The sequence below is a fragment of the Salmo salar genome, chromosome 11, assembly GCF_965601325.2.
Source record: "Salmo salar chromosome 11, fSalSal1, whole genome shotgun sequence".
Taxonomy (NCBI): Eukaryota; Metazoa; Chordata; class Actinopteri; order Salmoniformes; family Salmonidae; genus Salmo; species Salmo salar.
In genome coordinates, this window is record NC_138301.1 from 36,185,800 (window position 1) to 36,207,307 (window position 21,508).

The window sequence follows — 21,508 nt, forward strand, 5'->3', positions numbered from 1 at the left end:
ACATATGCAAGGTAAGTAGCTTTGTAAGTTATGAGACTCTGCTATCTCTCTCTGAGATGTCCTCCTCTTCTTCACAGTCTGACTTTCCATTCCAGCCTCCTCTTCTCTCGCTCACGTATGAATCAACTGGAGCTTTCAAATCCCCCTCAGTGAACCCTCGGAGGCAGATAACCATTTGAAGGAAGAAAAAGACCAGCGATGTGGAGAGCTGTGCTGAATTCTACAGAGCTATAGCGTATATGCTGGAGACACACACTCACTCATGCATGCATGTACATGCTCACACCCACACACACACAGGTGGAATTAGATCCCCCCAAGCCAGACTGAGATCTGAGTCTGTGGGTACCTCAGATTATCACCTACCAGCAGGAAGGGGTAGTTGGAGGTATCGCTCATGCTCCCAGATAGGGGAAGTACTCAAGACAAGTCGAACAAGGCAAACGTCGGCTTAGCATGATAACAATAACTAAAGTGGTTTAAGTTTTGGAGAATTAAACTTTGAAGAAAGTAACGTTATGTGACGTTATCTGGAGGGATGGATTCCAAAGTTGCAAGATAGGAGTAGTGTAATATGGTAATTTAGCAGATGATGCTATTCAAAGTGATTTACAGTTGACACATGGTATTCAGTACAGTATTTGTATGGCAGCTGCCTGTGGGCATTGCTTGGAGATAGGGATGGGGAAATCAAGTCCTCAGGGTCTGAAGTACTGCTGTTTTTCTGACTGATTCGTGTCACTGATTAGCCAGAGAGTTTTCTCACCTGGGATATGTTCAGAAGGAAAACATTGTTGAACGCTGCAGATAGAAATGTCATGAATAAGAGACAAAATGATTCATTATTCTACATGTCATAGTCAGGCATGTTTGTTCTACAGTATATATTTCTACCCGAACATTATGCCCCTGATGTCCCAGGTCTCTGACGCAATGGGAAGGGTGAACACTACGACATCTAAATTAGTGTACCCCTGGCTTATGTGATAGCCTACCATACCTTTAGGCTCACCTCTATTTCCCTCCTACCCGCAAGTTGAAAAGATCCAATCCTCTTTTGTTCTGTCCAGTCTCACAGTCCCAAAGGAGGCGCGAAGACACTGTGCCTTCTGAAGCAATTCACAGAAAAACCGCAGTGCAGAAAAACCCATTACCTTTGGAAAATAAGACGCCGCTGGTCCACAGAGCAGAAATTGCTTGAACAATCCCCCCTGATCTCAGCCCCAGAAAAATAAGTAAAGACGATTCTGAAAGTCAAGAAGATCCATACCAGGTAAATAATAATGTGAGAAAAGGGCGAGGAGAATGCCAGCCAGGCAGTCCCCATGTGTCCATGCGCAGAGATGGGCTTTAGACCTTACACACTCCAACAGGTCAGGGATTTAACTCATCCTGTCTGTGAGTGGCACAGTATTACAGGCTTTTGGGCCTGGAGAGAGAAACATGATTGAGCCTCACTCACAGCGAGAGACATCAAGTCTTTAAATATTTCAATAGCTGTTTGGTGAAAACGGCCCTTGGCTTTGGATTCCATGTGTATCTCAGTCGGAATACACTGTCTCCCTGGGATCTAATAGTCTTGCTGCAAGATGCCACCAAACATGAAAAGCAATATCCACCTGGGTCTTTACTGGCCTGTAAGCAATGTCAGCTTATGGAAATATCAATGTTTTAAAAGGGGGGCGGGGGGGGGGGGGGGGGGGGCATGCAGAGATCAATGCATTTAATTTACAAATGTCCTGGATTTATTCTGTATCTGGATATGGCTCAGTTATGGATAGCCAACATTCTCTACTAATATTCTCATTTGGATTGCTGAGAATTTGGTAATAAAAGGAATACAAAGGCTAATTACCTCATGCATAATCATCTTTCAAACCATAGGTGGCTTTTATTATCTTCTGAATATAACAAGTGAAAACAAAGGTCAGAAATACGCATACATTACATCCTACATTTGGTTATTGCTTTTAATAGTCTTGAAGACTCATCACAAACCCCTAATGTGCACACATCTGTTTCAAAATAGCTATTCAGGGAATCACTGTTCAACCATAGTGCTAACTTATTCAGAGATAGCACACTGAATATTCATTAGGAAGAACACAAGTTGGTTGGCTTTTGGTGGTTTCATAATTTTGATCAAATAAGCAATAGTTTGTCTATGGATATTTGTCTTCAATAGGTATACTGCTACTTACCTCTCTGCTACTGTCCATGTAGTGTGACAGTTTGTTTGTAAAATATTGATATTGATATTTAATAGGTCTACTATTCAACAATAGCTGCCTGGAATCAGTCTACTATAACTATTACTTATCTGCCTTATTCAAGAGCTATGTTGTGTTTAGATGTTTGTAAGAGACAGTAAGATGTTTTATCTTCGCAGATTCAGAGAATTCAGCATGGTGGAATGGGAACATTTCTTCACCAGCCCAGTCAAAACCCTCTCAAATTCAGACCCAAGTATGATTCTGGAAAATATTGCCAATTTTTACACCATTTGGCAAATTGTTTTTCACAAGATTTCTTTTGCACAAAATATATTTATTTCAATAAGATTATTTCCCGAGCTTGACAATTGAACACATATTTATTTCCAGTAAACTATGCTTAATGTGGAAGTGATGTAACTTTTTTTTCTCACAGGCCAATGTCCTTGCCGGAGTGGCATTACGAATTTAACAACAAAAAACAGCTGCTGCATCTTTGACAGTCTAGCAAGCAACCAAAGTAATTCAGTATATGAAACAAAAAAACAAGCATATCCCTTTCTCTCTCCTCCATTACCTACAATACAAGGCAGGCCAACTTGTCTAGCATGTTATCTAATGTATATTACCTTTGATATTGTAGAAAATCAAATAAGTGGACATTTGAAAAACCATATTTCCATAGCATGGACAAGAGAGACCAGGGGTGGTTGGTTTTAGATCTGTACCTCATGTGGATACAAAGCTATTTAAAAGTATGCCAAGAAGCACAACACTTGATTCAGCTAATCAACTATTAATCAAAGCCTTTGGTTGGTTGAATCAAGTATTAATGCTGGGATGGAACGCTGGGATGGAACAAAAGCCTGCAACACAGCGAGTGGGTCCAGGGTCCCTGTGAACTGGTTTGAAGATAGGTTGGAGCAGGTGTTGTTGGAGCGCCATTGATTTAACTTGGAGCTCCACCTACAGGAACTATTGTAGTATTACAACTACTTGTTACATTGCCATTCCCCCCTACATTATGTATGAGAGCATTAAATCTGGGATGTATTGTTGTACTGTTTCCCAGATTATGGGTGTGTTTGAGAGCATTAAATCTGTGACATATTGAACTGTTTCCCAGATTATGGTGTGTTTGAGAGCATTAAATCTGTGATGTATTGTTGAACAGCTTCACAGGTTCCAGACTGTAGCTTTAATGACACACTACACTGAATCATTTCAGAAGGTATCAGACAAATACATCATTGGTATCAACATACTTTATTGCCGAGAGATAAAAATATACATTTCCACTTGTTTCAGCAATTAACAGTCACAATATTATCCTGTCTTACTCTTAGATGACATGCTAAGGAAACAAATTAAAGCATGTAACATACATTGGCAAACTTTCACATACGCACAAATACTCAGACGTCACTAGTTAAGATTGTATTTGCACATGAAAAATCCCACCTGCAAATATAATCAATGAAAGTTATGCACGAAAACGGTGGAACTTTTACCACGTCAGCATTCAAACTACGAAATTACATTAATCGAACAGTGAAGGGCACTCTGCGATTTTACACTACATGGGGTGTATTCATAAGTGCACACCATAGCTAAACGTTTTGCAATGAAAACGAGTTTCTTTCCGGACAAGTTCAGGTAGTCCCTTCCCATTTCAGTGTCTAGTGAATACACTCCAGACAACAGCACTGTAGTGGGTGATTCCCTGATGAAGGGATGGACCACAGAAAGCCAGTAGAATATAAAACATTTCCAACTGTGTCATTGTCTACCATCACCCGGATTCCAGCCAGTCCACAGTCCTATTATACATCTCTACATGTAACAGTCCATTTAGAGTTCCAGTTCTATTACGTCAAATGTCTTACACAGTGGAGGCTGGTGGGAGGAACTATAGGAGGACAGGCTCATTGTAATGGCTGGAATGGAATAAATTAAACGGTATCAAGCATATGGAAACCACATCTGACTTCTTACCATTTATTCCATTCCAGCCATTACAATGAGCCTGTCCTCCTATAGTTCCTCCCACCAGCCTCGCACAGATCCGAGTTCACAAACCAGCAGACTAGACCTACACTACTCCACTCCTTTTGGTTTCCAAAAGTCTTTGTATCCATTCCTGAACAGCAGAAGGCACAATCCCTCTAGCCTGGGTGTCGGTCTGTTTCTGCTCTCTTGCCAACTCCTTATGGAATCGTCTTGGACAACAACGGCAATGGATTCAGCCAGAGCACAAACAGATCTGGGATCAGGCTACAATCCTTCCTGAAGTCCGCCATTCCATTCCACTCTCAGGCTTACCCAACCTTATAGGCAGTGCTCATTAGAGCACACCAAAGCAAAACATTTTGTAACAGAAAAGAAGTGCTTCTTATTGGACAAGCTCAGGTAGTACCTCCCTGTCGCACTCCGTTTTCCTCCATTCTATGCCTACAGAACCTGGCCCCCTGGTTTAGGTGTGGTAGATGGTGTCTACCTGATCCAGGGCATTGTTCAGCATGGCACAACATTGCGGAATGTTTAGATAGAAATACATTATCTAGTAAAAACATGCCGCAATGAGGCATCACGTCATCGCTAGTCATGATGTTTCTAGCTGCAACATTCCAAGTTTGCCTACTGAACACAACCCAGTCGTGTTTACTTGGGAGTCATGTTTAATAGTGCAAGCAACGGATTTCTTTTTTTTAAAGTGCTGCAACAGAAACCAAAATGCTAAAATGTTTCATGGACGAGTTGGGGTAGGACCGCCCCAGTTTCTACAGGACCCAGGTGTGGTGAGGAGTTGTCTAGGTGTAGTAGATGATCTCTGGTATCTGTCCGTCCTCCACTGACGTGCCGTTGTTGTTCCCAGGAGAGCTGAAAAAGAAAAAGGTGGTCTTGGTCCCCGTGGCGGACTCCTGGCTCACTTTCTTTAACCCTTTAGTGCCGTAGTGAGAGTCCGGGCCCTACAGGAGACAAGTGGATTGTTAGGGAGGAGAATTTATGCACAAAACTCAAAAGTTTTTGATATGTACTGAAATGATCCACCTTGAAAGGTTGACATAAAACCTTCCCAAAAAGTTGTAACAGCGGACTAATAGACACAATACAAAAATACTTGTTTATAGTTGTGTGAACAATCCCTTTAAGATGAGCTGACGATTAAAAGGTTCATTACAAAGTCTCAACTGTGGTCACACACAGGGTTGATGATCTAGTAGAATACAGACCAAAACTAGTTGCAATAACATTTGATTCAAGTCTATAATAAACATGCTGCTGTTAGCAGCTGAGGCAAAGTTCAAACTCAGAAAAATAAAACAAAATAGCCTATTTGTTTGTAAACATGCACTTGAGTAGTCAGTCTCATGTCTTCTGTCGTTATGGGGTGAGCGTACCTTTAAGGTTGCACAAGCGGTGTAGCTAACGTTGGGTAAAATCTCCACAGGCTCCTTGAACATGACTCTGAACGTGTTGGCTGTTCCGTCACAGCTGAAGCCTGTGTCGTTTGTTGCTAGCGTTAGGCTTTTGTCACTCTCTATAATCTGAAAAAAATGATGGATACAATTATTGTCAATTAATGTTTGCACTATAGCTTAAAAAAATATGTATCTAACTTTTTTTTTTTTTTAAAGGTTTTCTGAACAAATTCCCTATAATGGCCTGGATCGTGTTCAGTTGGTAACAAATGGGAAAAAAATGTTTTGAAACAGAAAGGTACTACCTCAACTTGTCTAATAACAACCCAGGATTTTGGTTTTCCATTGCAAAACGTTTTGTTACTATGTGCCCTACTCGACACAACCCTGGTAACCAGATCTCTTAGTGCTTCATACACAGTAAGGAACATTGGAGAAGTTATTGTGTGGCTGAAGCACTAACAGGACACATTTGGTCTGGCTACCAGGCTGATAACATCCTTAGCTCATCATTATTAAATGCTTACCTGTATATTAACCTGATAGTCCGTAGGTCCGTGGATCGAGCCATACAGTCCGAACCCCACCACTGATATTCTTCTATTTACATTAAATCTACAGGAGATGGAAATTACAAGATACTTTTAAAAACCTCAAAGGAACGAACACAGCCTTTATTAAAACACATGCAATAGAATCTCCACCAATGGGGGTGTGGTGAAGAGGTATGAGGCTGGAGAAAGACCATCGTTCAAATTCAACTGGTTGACTCCTTTAACAGCACACGTTGCAACAGAAGAATCATGTCAAACTTTTTTTTGGGGGGGGGGTGTTGATTTGCATTCAAATGTTCCTGTTTTTTTATGGCTCTGCCAGAAGCAAACCCCCTCCAAAAATATGTTGAACTGACTTATTATTTTTACATTTTGTCATTTATCAGACACTCTTATCCAGAGTGACTTACAGAAGCAATTAGGGTTAAGTGCCTTGCTCAAGGGCACATGGACAGAACCTTGTCTTCTCTGGGTTTTGAAACAGCAACCTTTGTTACTGGCCCAACACTCTAACCACTAGGTCACCTGCCACTCATAAGTGTTCCTCTCCACCGAGGTCTGTAGAAAAAGGCTTATAGGTTATTGAAGGACAAACCAGAGTTGTACGGAGGCTGCTTTTGACACACCATCATCTGAATAATTTGCATGTCCAAAAAACAAATACGAGCCAAATAAAAAGTTATTTCTGTGCAAGGGCTTTTAGTCATTCTAATTGTATAGTGTGGGGCCGGTAGGATATTGTCACGGTGTAGACAAGCAGGTACACAGTCTCACCTGATCCTGTCACTGGTGCCACTGTATCCCCAGCGACTTTCAACCTGCTGGAACCTACTAATGCTGCCCTCCTTTCCTCGGAGGCAGCAGCGGGGCCTGTCAATGTAGTCTACCCGCGGCTTGGGGTTTACTGTAAAGTGTAAAAACAGATTTACCACCTCCCGATCGAACAATATTCCAGACTGGGCAGGCCCTGTTGCACAAGAAAGAATATCAAACTGGTTTCAGACTGGGAAGGCCCTGTTGCACAAGAATTAGTATCAAACTGGTTTCTAGGGCTGGGTTCATTGGACAGCAGAAACACAAACACATTTATAAAATTATTATACACCGATATGTTCAATATGAATTCTAAGTTACAAGTATGTTCAAGTATTTACATTTTACAAAAAGCTTGATGAAAAGCAGTGTTTACTCATATTAAAAAGTAATAACATTTTGGATATGTGAAATCTGACAAAGCAGAGTCCTAACTTATTTAGCATTTTAAACTACAACTTTAGATAGTGTGTGTGTTTGTCTTTCTGTTTACGTGCGTCTGTCTCTGTGTGTATGTCTCAGACAGAGAGATGCCCACCCGCAGCAAACTCCTCCACAGTCATGAGTGGGAAGCGGATGAGGGTTAGGGCCTTGCCCAGAACCTTCTGTTTGTTCTCAGAGGTGAGGGGAAGCTGTTGCCTGTAACACTCGGCATCCGCCCAGCGCACCACCGCACCAAATAGACGGTTTTCGCGAATCCCCAGGGTGTCTCTCTCCAGCACAGCACACAGAGTATCTAAAAACACAGGTTCAGTGTTAGGCCTAGTCTACACAGTATGACACAAATGGGAGGGGTTAGGGTCAAAGGTTAAACTCAATTGCCTCCAGAATGCACCCAGAAACAAACATACACTTAAAGTAGTCCATTTGTTCTACAACCTCTATGATGGGGATCCTAATAAAATACTGATGGATTCTATTAAAACGTAACATGTTTCAAGTTAAACTGTAGTTTGTATCCTGTGTAGTGAATGATTACTGTGAGTATTAACGGAGTTTAGGTCATGAAACTGTGTGGATGCTCATTTAGAAACCATGAACTAATGAGCAGGGCCAGGCCCAGAACAGAAGATGGACGGGGTGTGATTCTGACATCTGGCTAAACAAAGAGGACCATGGACATTGAACCAGAGGGAAACTCATTGGGGTGAGAAAATGTATAGCTGGGGAGGTGATGCCTACAAGGGAAGAGTATACAATGTGTTGTGAGCTTTCTAAATGTATGCACTCAGCTGACTGTACCCTTGGTATTAAACACTTGAAACTTCTCTTGAGCTTTTGGTCTGAATTCCTTATTGCAATAGCATTTTTCTTTTTAACAACACCATAAGTCCATTGGCGGTTCATAAATAAACTGAAAAGGTGCATAGCACCACATACTGTGCTGAGTGTATTGGTCTTAACAGGTATAAAGCCACGGTTGGTGACGTAGCTACTACCACCTGCAGTTATGGAATGTTTGCTCAGGAGTAAGTTGCTGACCCCTCCTGTTGTCCTGGAAGGAATTATGTTCTTCTCACCCAGTTGACTACATCAGAAGCACACATGATGGCTAACTCCCATCGTTTACCCAAATCATCCACTGTATATCATTGGGATATGTTCCTGTGTGAATAATAAGCCATACTAATGCATACCTAGGTCAATGTCAGTGAATCCTTCTGCGTTTATGGCATCACCGGTGCTTTTGTCTATTGTTTCCAAACAGAGGCTGGCAAGCTGAGGCTCATCGAATAGTCTGGCCTGCAGAAAGAATGAGCACGGTACAAGATGACACATCAGCATGAGACACATGGGGAAGTTGTCTGTTCAAGCACCGCCCCGGGAATTTCCACTTGATTTGATAAAGGCATTACTTGATATACAACATTCTAGGATCAAACTTTCTCGCTCAACAGGACAAAGACGAGAACTCTTGAATATACCTTACACTTTTTAACCTGTTAGGGCTAGGGGGCAGTATTTGCACGGCTGGATAAAAAAATGTACCCGATTTAATCTGGTTACTAATCCTACCCAGTAACTAGAATATGCATATACTTATTATATATGGATAGAAAACACCCTAAAGTTTCTAAAACTGTTTGAATGGTGTCTGTGAGTATAACAGAACTCATTTGGCAGGCAAAACCCTGAGACATTTTCTGACAGGAAGTGGATACCTGATGTGTTGTATTACCTTTAAACCTATGCCATTGAAAAACACAGGGGCTGAGGAATATTTTGGCACTTCCTATTGCTTCCACTAGATGTCACCAGCCTTTGCAAAGTGTTTTGAGTCTTCTGGAGGGAGATCTGACCGAACAAGAGCCATGGAACGATGATGGCCCATTAGACACCTGGCGCGCGAGTTCATGTTGGGTACCCTCGTTCCAATACGTTATAAAAGAGAATGCATTCGTCCACCTTGAATATTATTCATGTTCTGGTTAAAAAAGGCCCTAATGATTTATGCTATACAACGTTTGACATGTTTGAACAAACGTAAATATATTTTTTCCCCTCGTTCATGACGAGAAGTCCGGCGGGCTTAGATCATGTGCTAACAAGACGGAGATTTTTGGACATAAATGATGAGCTTTTTTGAACAAAACTACATTCGTTATGGACCTGTGATACCTGGAAGTGACATCTGATGAAGAGAATCAAAGGTAATGGATTATTTACATAGTATTTTCGATTTTAGATCTCCCCAACATGACGGCTAGTCTGTATCGCAACGCGTATTTTTCTGGGCGCAGTGCTCAGATTATTGCAAAGTGTGATTTCCCAGTAAGGTTATTTTTAAATCTGGCAAGTTGATTGCGTTCAAGAGATGTAAATCTATAATTCTTTAAATGACAATATAATATTTTACCAATGTTTTCTAATTTTAATTATTTAATTTGTGGTGCTGACTTGACTGCCGGTTATTGGAGGGAAACGATTTCCTAAACATCAATGCCATAGTAAAACGCTGTTTTTGGATATAAATATGAACTTGATAGAACTAAAAATGCATGCATTGTCTAACATAATGTCCTAGGAGTGTCATCTGATGGAGATTGTAAAAGGTTAGTGCATCATTTTAGCTGGTTTTATGGTTTTGGTGACCCTGTCTTTGAATTGACAAAACATTACACACAACTCTTGTAAATGTACTGTCCTAACATACTCTAAATTTATGCTTTCGCCGTAAAACCTTTTTGAAATCGTAAAACGTGGTTAGATTAAGGAGATGTTTATCTTTCAAAGGGTGTAAAATAGTTGTATGTTTGAAAAATTTGAATTTTGACATTTATTTGGATTCAAATTTGCCGCTCTTGAAATGCACCTGCTGTTGATGGAGTGCACCACGGGTGGGACGCTTGCGTCCCACCTAGCCCATAGAGGTTAAGATGTTTTGTTTTGGAAGCACATTGGCCTACGCAAATACTTTGGACAGTGTGGGATGTGACCTGTGTTTAAGCGAGTTATTCAATAGTACTACCCAAGTCATCTAGGCCAGTGGATTATCTTCAGTCATGCCTTAGTTTTGGGGGTTTTGTATACCCTGTTCTGAATTGTTACCCAAGAGGAATTGGCAGAGATGCCATCCTGGCTATTCTTTCTATGTGATGAACTACAGTAGTCTATTGTATTTAGTGAAGCGCTGGCATATTCTCTAGAACCCACATGAGGGTTTTATTTACACTGGCCAGTGTATCCTACATTATATGCCGAGTGAAAAGCATATGGCAGGTTAGGTTATTTGATATCAGCTTACATCATCAATCTTATAATCTTTGAGTGAGAAGCATAGCCTCTAGGCTAGTTATGATTATCCATCATTATATTACCTGAGTGAGTAGTAGTATTATAGCTAATGCTACCAGTTCTATATACTACCTGAGTGAGTAGTAGTATTATAGCTAATGCTACCAGTTCTATATACTACCTGAGTGAGTAGTAGTATTATAGCTAATGCTACCAGTTCTATATACTACCTGAGTGAGTAGTAGTATTATAGCTAATGCTACCAGTTCTATATACTACCTGAGTGAGTAGTAGTATTATAGCTAATGCTACCAGTTCTATATACTACCTGAGTGAGTAGTAGTATTATAGCTAATGCTACCAGTTCTATATACTACCTGAGTGAGTAGTAGTATTATAGTTAATGCTACCAGTTCTATATACTACCTGAGTGAGTAGTAGTATTATAGTTAATGCTACCAGTTCTATATACTACCTGAGTGAGTAGTAGTATTACGTAGAATAGTTTATGCAATAGGAGTTATATTACCAGCCCTATATACCTGAGTGAGTAGTAGTATTACGTAGAATAGTTTATGCAATAGGAGTTATATTACCAGCCCTATATACCTGAGTGAGTAGCATGAATGCGTTGTCTGCCCTGAGGTGTTTGGTAAGGAACTCCACACACTGAGTCTCTAGAGCAGGGACGGCATATTTCTTCGCCGTGTACAGAGTGGTCATCACCGTCTCTGGTCCTATGTGGACCTCGTCAGAGTACAGGAACCTGCAGGCCCGCGCACGCACGCACACACACAGTAAGTGGTCAAAGAAGGTGGGAGGGACAGGCTTCCAGAACACCAAAATGTCTGTCTTTAAAACAAAAGCTTGACATTGCAAATATGAGAAGAAAAAAAATCATTTTTTTTTAAAGAAGAGGTAGTGGCCAGTGATTTCTAGGCAGCAGCCTCTAATGTGTTAATAATACATGAATATTATCATACAGCAAATGCAATGTCAGCACTCATAACATAAGAGCAACAATATAACTAACGTACTTGGGTAACAACACCTCTCTATAAATATATTATATCCCAATGCAGTGCATTGGTCAATAGATGTTACCTTAGCAAGGCTAGGAAGGCTGCAGGTTCCACATCAGGTAACTCTATCTCGGCCGAGGTGGTGGCCATTCCCCCGTTGAACATGGCGTCAAATACTGCACTACCTGCAGCTAGGACGAATTTATGCGCTGGTATCCTCTGCGCCTGTCTACCTTTACCGACAATAAACCTAACGTCACTGAGCAGTTCGTTATTGAAGAGAAACGCGAAGCGCTCTTTTACTGAGCTCTTCGTGGCCTGCCAGTTGTACATAGGCTCCCGGTGAAGGCCACCCGACGGGGGTGAGATTGGTGCTGCGACCACGGGGACTGGCATATTCGAGGCCACTCCAGCATTTCTTCCCGCTCCAGAATGGGCGAAATTGGATGCTCGTCCTTCAAGATTGGACGGTGGGCCAATGCCACCACCCCCAGTCGCCATTTCGAAACGTTGTCCTTATTGGCTTTTACGATTCATAACCGTGGAAAATATCAATGACGCATATTTGCGTTTTATTGCGAATTTTTCACAGGCGAATGGGCCAGTGTTTGTTACTTCTTTCTTTCTCGCTCGCTCTCCAGGAATGACGTACACTTCCGCGGCTTACGTCTCTTCCTGTGAATCCTTCTTGTTGTTTTCTTTTAACCCATTAGGTGGCACTGTTTTATGCTGTCACGTCAAGCAGACAGCATCGCTGAATACCTTTATTTTGGAATTACCACAAATCTGTCTGCACCATGCATATTAGACACTAGACACGAAAAACAACACACAGTTGATAATTTCCACACAATCCGAATGCGGCAGAGCAAAACTGCTTTGCAACAAGCCAAGTATTCTTGAATATTATATATACTCGTTTTTTAAATTAATACTTTCCAGCTAACTTCTAGAGAATTGTAAAATCTTTGAAACAAAGCTCCACCCCCTCCTTGCCCCCGCGGGTTTTGACAGCCTCTGGTCCCATACTAGACAAAATGTAAATTTGTAGTGCTTTTAACCCCTTCATATTACAGCTCTCTGTCCATAGTCGAGAGAAGTAGGGTTGCTGAGGGTGTTGCAGCTCCCCCTGAAAAATCAGAATAAATATATATATATATATACTGCTCAAAAAAATAAAGGGAACACTTAAACAACACAATGTAACTCCAAGTCAATCACACTTCTGTGAAATCAAACTGTCCACTTAGGAAGCAACACTGATTGACAATACATTTCACATGCTGTTGTGCAAATGGAATAGACAACAAGTGGAAATTATAGGCAATTAACAAGACACCCCCAATAAAGGAGTGGTTCTGCAGGTGGTAACCACAGACCACTTCTCAGTTCCTATGCTTCCTGGCTGATGTTTTGGTCACTTTTGAATGCTGGCGGTGCTTTCACTCTAGTGGTAGCATGAGACGGAGTCTACAACCCACACAAGTGGCTCAGGTAGTGCAGCTCATCCAGGATGGCACATCAATGCGAGCTGTGGCAAGAAGGTTTGCTGTGTCTGTCAGCGTAGTGTCCAGAGCATGGAGGCGCTACCAGGAGACAGGCCAGTACATCAGGAGACGTGGAGGAGGCCGTAGGAGGGCAACAACCCAGCAGCAGGACCGCTACCTCCGCCTTTGTGCAAGGAGGAGCAGGAGGAGCACTGCCAGAGCCCTGCAAAATGACCTCCAGCAGGCCACAAATGTGCATGTGTCTGCTCAAACGGTCAGAAACAGACTCCATGATGGTGGTATGAGGGCCCGACGTCCACAGGTGGGGGTTGTGCTTACAGCCCAACACCGTGCAGGACGTTTGGCATTTGCCAGAGAACACCAAGATTGGCAAATTCACCACTGGCACCCTGTGCTCTTCACAAATGAAAGCAGGTTCACACTGAGCACATGTGACAGACGTGACAGAGTCTGGAGACGCCGTGGAGAACGTTCTGCTGCCTGCAACATCCTCCAGCATGACCGGTTTGGCGGTGGGTCAGTCATGGTGTGGGGTGGCATTTCTTTGGGGGGCCGCACAGCCCTCCATGTGCTCGCCAGAGGTAGCCTGACTGCCATTACGTACCGAGATGAGATCCTCAGACCCCTTGTGAGACCATATGCTGGTGCGGTTGGCCCTGGGTTCCTCCTAATGCAAGACAATGCTAGACCTCATGTGGCTGGAGTGTGTCAGCAGTTCCTGCAAGAGGAAGGCATTGATGCTATGGACTGGCCCGCCCATTCCCCAGACCTGAATCCAATTGAGCACATCTGGGACATCATGTCTCGCTCCATCCACCAACGCCACGTTGCACCACAGACTGTCCAGGAGTTGGCGGATGCTTTAGTCCAGGTCTGGGAGGAGATCCCTCAGGAGACCATCCGCCACCTCATCAGGAGCATGCCCAGGCATTGTAGGGAGGTCATACAGGCACGTGGAGGCCACACACACTACTGAGCCTCATTTTGACTTGTTTTAAGGACATTACATCAAAGTTGGATCAGCCTGTAGTGTGGTTTTCCACTTTAATTTTGAGTGTGACTCCAAATCCAGACCGCCATGGGTTGATAAATTGGATTTCCATTGATTCTTTTTGTGTGATTTTGTTGTCAGCACATTCAACTATGTAAAGAAAAAAGTATTTAATAAGATTATTTTATTCATTCAGATCTAGGATGTGTTATTTTAGTGTTCCCTTTATTTTTTTGAGCAGTGTATATTCATGTAATATTCATCTCTCTCTCTCTCTCTCTCTCTCTCTCTCTATCTAGATAGATAGATAGATAGATAGATAGATAGATAGATAGATAGATAGATAGATAGATAGATAGATAGATAGATAGATAGATAGATAGATAGATAGATAGATAGATAGATAGATAGATAGATAGATAGATAGATAGATAGATAGATAGATAGATAGATAGATAGATAGATAGATAGATAGATAGATAGATAGATAGATAGATAGATAGATAGATAGATACATAAAGGCGGAGATCCTAATGATCCTTATGATAATTACCGCCAATCTCCAAGTTATCTTGCCTAGCCAAGGTACTAGAATCCCTGATCAACTCCCAGCTACAATTTTTTTTAAATCTCACTCTATTCTAAATATGCACTAGTCTGGTTTTAGAGCTGGACATAGAACTGTTTCAGCTACTATGCTTGTTTTAGATGATGGGATTGCCTAGATCATAAAACAGATTGTGCTGCCTGATTTATAGACCTTTCTAAGGCATTCAACACCGTTGACATTCCCTACTCATTCAAAAACTGTCAGAAATGGGCCTGGACAATAAGTATTTCAAATGGTTTAAGAGCGATCTGACAGACAGGACACAATGTGTGATTTGTGATGGTGTCAAGTCTAGTTTTCTCAGTATTACAAAAGGTGAACAGCAGAGGTCGGTATTGGGACCTGTTCTTTTTAATGTTTATATAAATAATATTGGTCTATGTATTAAATCCTGTAATATTCATCTGTATGCAGACGATATGGTTATGTATGCCATTGCACCGACTGTTGACCAAGCTATGTTAGAGCTGTGATCTGATTTTGTTGCATTACAGAAAGCCCTTGTTGATTTAAAACTTGAAGTTAATGCAGGCAAAACTAAATATATGTTGTTCTCTAATTCACTGAAAAATGTCTCAGATCGGCTACATATTCACTCATTGGATGGCTCTCTCTTCAAGCAGGTTCCCGCCTATAACTATCTGGGCTTTGATAAAGATTTAACGTTTAAAAACATACTGAGGTTAGTTAAAAAGCTGAGATTTAAAGTGGGCTTCTTTTTTAGAAATAGAACTTGCCTCTCCATGAACAGCAGGAAGCAGATTATACAGTCAACTTTCCTGCCAGTTCTTGATTATGGTGACACCATTTACCTGATTGCAGCAGCCAATACTCTTAGTCAAACCTTTGGATGCCGTCTACCATATCACCCTTCACTTTATTACAGGTGACAGTTTTAATACTCATCACTCCATCCTTTATCAGAAGGTCGTCTAGACCTCACTAAAATCCTGTAGATCACTTCATTACTCTCTTCTTATTTACAAAGCTCTGCTTCACAAGCTTCCAACATACCTCACTTCCCTGTTGAAATATAAAAATATGAGATACCAAACCCATTTGCAACTCGAGGTCCCACTTGTCTCCATAAAGTTGGGTAAATCTGCCTTTAATTTGAACGCACCACAGTTATGGATTAATTTACAAAATAAGTTCCACCTGTATTCCCTGGTACCAATAGGGCAGTTTAAAAGTCTGTTGTTAAATGAGTTCGCTGAAGTGTGCAATTGTTTCAATTGACTATTATAACTTGTTGTAATAACCTGATGTCATGTATTTATATCTGTCTTGTAGTTTATTTTTAATCTTTTGTTGTTGTGTTGATGGATTTTTGTTCTCGGGGCACCATTGCAAATGAGTCACTGGTCTCAATTGGGTTCTCCTGATTAAATAAAAGTTGTAAAAAAAATTGTAGGCCATGGAAATATGTTGTCTGATGGATTTATATTGTACTACATAGAGTAGGCCGATGGCATTTAAATAGCCTAAATTCAAGATGGCCATATAGTTCATCATCACTTTACTCAGTGGTTTCCAACATTTTTCAGTTACTCTACCACCAACTGAATTTTGCTCTGCCAGGACCAGGGGTCCTAGTACCTACAAGCATTGCAAAGAAATCACTAGCCTGCTATTCAGTGGAGTGGCTGTGTGGTCCCAAATCTGGGATTAAGGGGCTCTTTTCCAAGATTAAAATGATAAAGATTCAACATTGGCCAAGCTGTCAATGAAGCATGATTTGTGCTGCGCTCAAAACAAGAGTTAACTTGGAACTGCGAAAACTTGACTTCAGTGAGTTCAAGACACCTGGGAAATCGGGAATAAATGAGCTCCGACTGAGAAAATACGTTTTGAACGGTCATCCAAGTCGAAATTGTGAATCTGGCCTCTTTCTAGAGCTACGACCTTAAGATCATTGACGTCATCATGATTCAACCGTTTTTTTCAGAGTTCCCAGTTGTTTTGAAAGCACCATAAATCCAGAGAATGCCAGACATTGATGACAAAATTTGCCCACGAAGGACCATTGCGCCACCTTCCTGTTTAGGTGAGCACAGCACAACAAGGTGAGTCCAAAAATGTCTTGTATGCTGCTGCATAAATTATGTAGTATGCCAGGGAGATATGTATACTGTAGCTAAGAAAGTAATACTAAGTGTATGTTGCGTAGTAAGATGTTAGCAGCCCATGTGCCACACCCTAATTATTTGGTCTATTTATCCTTCTTAATTTCACCTACTGTTCTGACTTGATGGTGCACATGTGGCCTATAACCTGTTTTAGAGAAATGTAATCATAGAATGTTGTAAGAGCTTTCATTGTCTGCTTATATGCCCCCCCTTATTTATCCTTTGTTTCTGACTTGGTGTACAGGGAGAACACTGCATCCCACTTTAAAAAAAAAATGTTTTGCCCCAACCAAGATTTACATGATAAAATGCCATTGATCACGTGTCATGTTAAGGGACGTGAACTCCACTTGTGGGATCACGCGTCAACGGCAGCAGTCAGAACAGACACTTTAGCACCATAGGAAAGGGGATCTCAATGCTCTGCAGTCGCTTCCTCTCCTTGCTTCCTTCTTTTCATCCATACTGACCTGTGACACCTGGACAGGTAAAAGCAGATAACCTAAGCCTAGGTTTCCCGACTTCTGCATTGTCAATTTGGGAGGGAGAGAAGGAAGCCTTATTATACGATTGAGATGCGCACAGGGTGCTTGCAGAATAGTAGTACGGCGCAACACGCGCCCAATAAAAAATGTATTTGCTAGTTCTCTAAACATTTTCCTAAATCACATGGTCTGAATGGAGCAACATGTTCCAATGTTTTTTAACATATATAATTGTGTGTTTTATTTTCAGTAACAAATAATTATTTATGCGCGTCGACAGTGTAAGTAGAGCGATGAACGCGTCTGCTGGGACGGGAGTTTTTATCTTGTCCTTGACATCAATTCCCATTTCCTTGTTCTTCAACTCTCTGATCTACACTAACAGGTGAGTAGGGATATTGTCGATAATATAGTTGTCATGTGTTTTATTGTAGCTGTTAATAAACCTTATAATGCTAGATAGTGGATGATGCTATTGCCTAGTAGTTTTGTATGCAGTCTTGTATGCAATCTAGTTTAAAGGCATTAGTAATATGTATCCTAGTTGATTTGATTCTTAGCAGGTTATTTCTGTTTAGGCCTAATTAATTGAGTATTTTTTATTTCTAGCATTGAGACAGTCTTTTTCGCTGGATCTACAACTGTTCTTATCTTGGCTGTATCTGCATGCTTTTTATTCAAGAAGAAGGCACCCAAAGACCCTCTATTCTATGGTGAGTGTTTACACTGTTTTCCTATACATTCACCAGTGTTTTCCTATGCAGGTATTGTCTATTTTAACTTAGACTTGTAGGTTTAGGCTAGTTTTTTTATACATACAGTATATCCAAAGTGACTTACAGTAGTGTATGCATACATTTTGATATGTGTGGCCCCAGTGGGAATCGAAAACCGACGATCCTGGACCTGGTGTTACAGGCGCTATGCTCTACCAACTGAGCCACAACGAGCTCTAACTTCGCTGTTGTACGTCTTTGCTACGCACACTAGGCCACTCGTTTTGCTGATTTTTGAAGGTTTTACTTTGCTATGATTTTGTTATGTGTTTGTTAATTGAAGGAACTGATTGTAAGAACGTCTGCTAAATGACTACAATAACTAAAATAAGTCAAAGTAAAATGGAACTGTATTATGCAGTGTTCTCTTGTTCTGCCAGTGTTTGCAGTGTATGCATTCCTGAGTGTGGTAAACCTGATCATTGGTCTGGAGCAGGACAGTATCATCGATGGTTTCATCACCTTCTATCTCAAAAATGCAAGTAAACATCCCTGTGGCGCACGCACGGGTGGACGGACACACATGGACCTAATGGACGCACACACGCACACGCACACGCACACGCACACGCACACACACACACACACACACACACACACACACACACACACTACCTACTGTCCATGCCAATGAATACAGAAATGAAAACTGACCCATGCAATGAAGAACCCAATGAAAGCAGACTTTAACAGTGTTATGATAATATATCTTTATCATGTTCATTACAGGCAGACCCCTACATTAACACGGCCCATGGACACATGATCTCCTATTGGGATGGATGTGTCCACTATCTCATGTACCTGCTCATGGTTGCAGCTATAACATGGGGGTATGTGCTTTACATTGACTTTATAGCCGTTTAGGAGACACATCCAAAGAGGTTTAGAAAAATAACATTTAAGTGAGTCTGTTAAGACTGTATAAGTAAGTTCAATGGAGTCTATTAAGACCGTATAACTAACTAAGTTCGATGGAGTCTGTTAAGACTATATAAGTAAATTCAATGGAGTCTGTTAAGACTATATAAGTAAGTTCAATAGAATCTGTTAAGACTATATAAGTAAGTTCAATGGAGTCTATAAAGGCCATATAGGTAAGGAAGCCAAACAATATTTTTTTTTGTTATTTAACCAGGCAAGTCAGTTAAGAACAAATTCTTATTTACAATGACGTCCTAGGAACAGTGGGTTAACTGCCTTGTTCAGGGTAGAATGACAGATTTTTACCTTGCCAGCTCGGGGATTCGTTCTAGCAACCTTTCAGTTACTGGCCCATCACTCTAACCACTAGGCTACCTGCTGCCCTACATACATTTACATTGATAGTATCTACCACTCAACTGTATTTATCTGGGGGTAATAACTCGTAAATAGGTTCTTATTAGGTTCTCTCAGCCTTTGGCTCATGCTCACACAAAGTTAAGACCATATAAGTAAGTTCAATGGAGTCTATTAAGACCATATAACTAAGTTCAATGGAATCGTTAAGACTATATAAGTACGTTTAATGGAGTTTATTTAAGCAGTAAGGCATGAGTGGGTGTGGTATATGGCCAATATACCACGGTTAAGGGCTGTTCTTAAGCACAACGCATTGCGGAGTGCCTGGATACAGCCCTTAGCCGTGGTATACTGGTCATATACCACAAACCCCCAAGGTGCCTTATTGCTATTATAAACTGGTTACCAATGTAATTAGAGCAGTAAAAATAAACGTTTTGTCATACCCGTGGTATTCGGTCTGATATACCACGGCTGTCAGCCAATCAGCATTCAGGGCTCGACCCAACCCAGTTTATAAAAAGTCTTTAAAGGTAAGGAAGCTGAAACAATCATACATTTACACTGATAGCAAATACCACTGAACTGTACATATCTGGGTGTAATAACTCCTTAATAAGTCCTTATTATGAGGTTGTCTCAGCCTTTAGCTCATGCTCACACATTAACAGACATAACCCATGTCAGTATCAGACATGATGACTTGGGGTGCCATATTATATACAGTGAGCTCCAAAAGTTTTGGGACATTTGACTAATTTGTTGTTGTTTGCTCTGTACTCCAGCAATTTGGATTTGAAATGATACTATGAGGTTAAAGTGCATACTGCTAGCTTTAATTTGAGGGTATTTTCATCCATATTGTTTAGAAATTGAAGTACATTTTGTACATAGTCCCCCGATTTTAGGGGATCAAATGTATTGGGACAAGTTAACTTTTGGTCCCATATTCATAGCATGTAATGACTACATCAAGCTTGTGACTACAAATTTGTTGGATGCATTTGCTGTTTGTTTTTGTTGTGTTTCAGATTATTTTGTGCCCAATAGAAATGAATGGTAAATAATGTATTGTATCATTTTGGAGTCACTTTTATTGTAAATAAGAATAGAAGTATGTTTTTACATGAATGTGGATGCTACCCTGATTAAGGATAATCCTGAATGAATGGTGAAAAATGATGAGTGAGAAAGTGATATACTGAAGTGCACTAATTCTGACCAGAGCTCATAGAGGTCCTAGTTATGGGCTACAACAAGGAGCCACAGTAATGATGTGTGATGTGTGTGTTGGGATGTGTGTGTTGGGATGTGTGTGTTGCCTGTCTTTGCAGGGCAAGCTACAGAGCCATTGGCCTGTACTGGGTGGGGTCCATTCTCATGCGTGTCATCGTCTACATTCCTGGAAATGTTGTGGGTGGGTACACTCAAACGAATGGATAAAATTAGACCGTTACTTTATTGAACATGCATGGCTGATATGCTTTATCCCTGAACACAATGCAAATCAGTCTCAGCACAGATCTAGTGAGATTTACACCTGGACGGACGGACGGACAGACAGAACATGTATTGTCTATCCTCAGAGAGGAACATTATTTTCACACATGCTTTTTGATCTCTCCCCACCAGGGAAGTATGGTACCCAGCTGAGCCCCCTGTTCCTGGTCCACATGCTCTACGTCGTGGTGTCGGTGTGGGCCTGCTTCCGCGTCTTCAGCCAGTCCGCCACTAGACAGGCTCGGCCAATGGTAAGAGCCCAATCCTTCAGGGTCAAAGGTCATACGATATTGCATTGTAACCTGATGCTATAATGCAACACTGCAAGTGACATAATCACACTCCATTTATCAGTAACAGGCCTACTTGTTTGAGCAATGATACATCCACCATGACTGACCACCAGGGAATTTGGTTAAAGATGCCACAGTAAAAATAGATGTTCCCAGATATTATTAGACAATTC

General features: G+C 41.1%; 2 protein-coding genes across 3 annotated transcripts in view; one reads left to right on the top strand and one right to left on the bottom strand.

Annotated features, from left to right (window-relative positions):
- Positions 1–3,463: 3,463 nt before the first annotated feature.
- LOC106562729 (BTB/POZ domain-containing protein 1) lies at positions 3,464–12,420 on the bottom strand. 2 transcript variants are annotated; one of them, XM_014127731.3, is made up of 8 exons: positions 11,842–12,420; positions 11,347–11,503; positions 8,640–8,745; positions 7,541–7,738; positions 6,964–7,093; positions 6,163–6,250; positions 5,615–5,761; positions 3,464–5,182 (listed from the first exon to the last, which is right to left on the bottom strand). In XM_014127731.3, the coding sequence occupies exons 1-8, from the start codon at positions 12,258–12,260 to the stop codon at positions 5,024–5,026; spliced, it is 1,404 nt and encodes a 467-aa protein (XP_013983206.1). In that variant the 5' UTR covers positions 12,261–12,420; the 3' UTR covers positions 3,464–5,023. The 2 variants fall into 2 exon arrangements, with proteins under 2 accessions (XP_013983206.1, XP_013983205.1); XM_014127730.3 differs by having other exon boundaries at positions 6,964–7,156.
- A 5,237-nt stretch (positions 12,421–17,657) lies between these two features.
- Positions 17,658–21,508, top strand: part of LOC106562735 (transmembrane 6 superfamily member 1) — a 45,315-nt gene continuing 41,464 nt past the window's right edge. The window contains exons 1-6 of the mRNA XM_045689436.2: positions 17,658–17,867; positions 18,092–18,195; positions 18,639–18,740; positions 18,992–19,091; positions 20,877–20,959; positions 21,175–21,293. Of these exons, the coding sequence (XP_045545392.2) occupies positions 17,749–17,867; positions 18,092–18,195; positions 18,639–18,740; positions 18,992–19,091; positions 20,877–20,959; positions 21,175–21,293 (627 nt within the window). The 5' untranslated portion in view covers positions 17,658–17,748. The remainder of the gene's footprint in view (positions 17,868–18,091; positions 18,196–18,638; positions 18,741–18,991; positions 19,092–20,876; positions 20,960–21,174; positions 21,294–21,508) is intronic.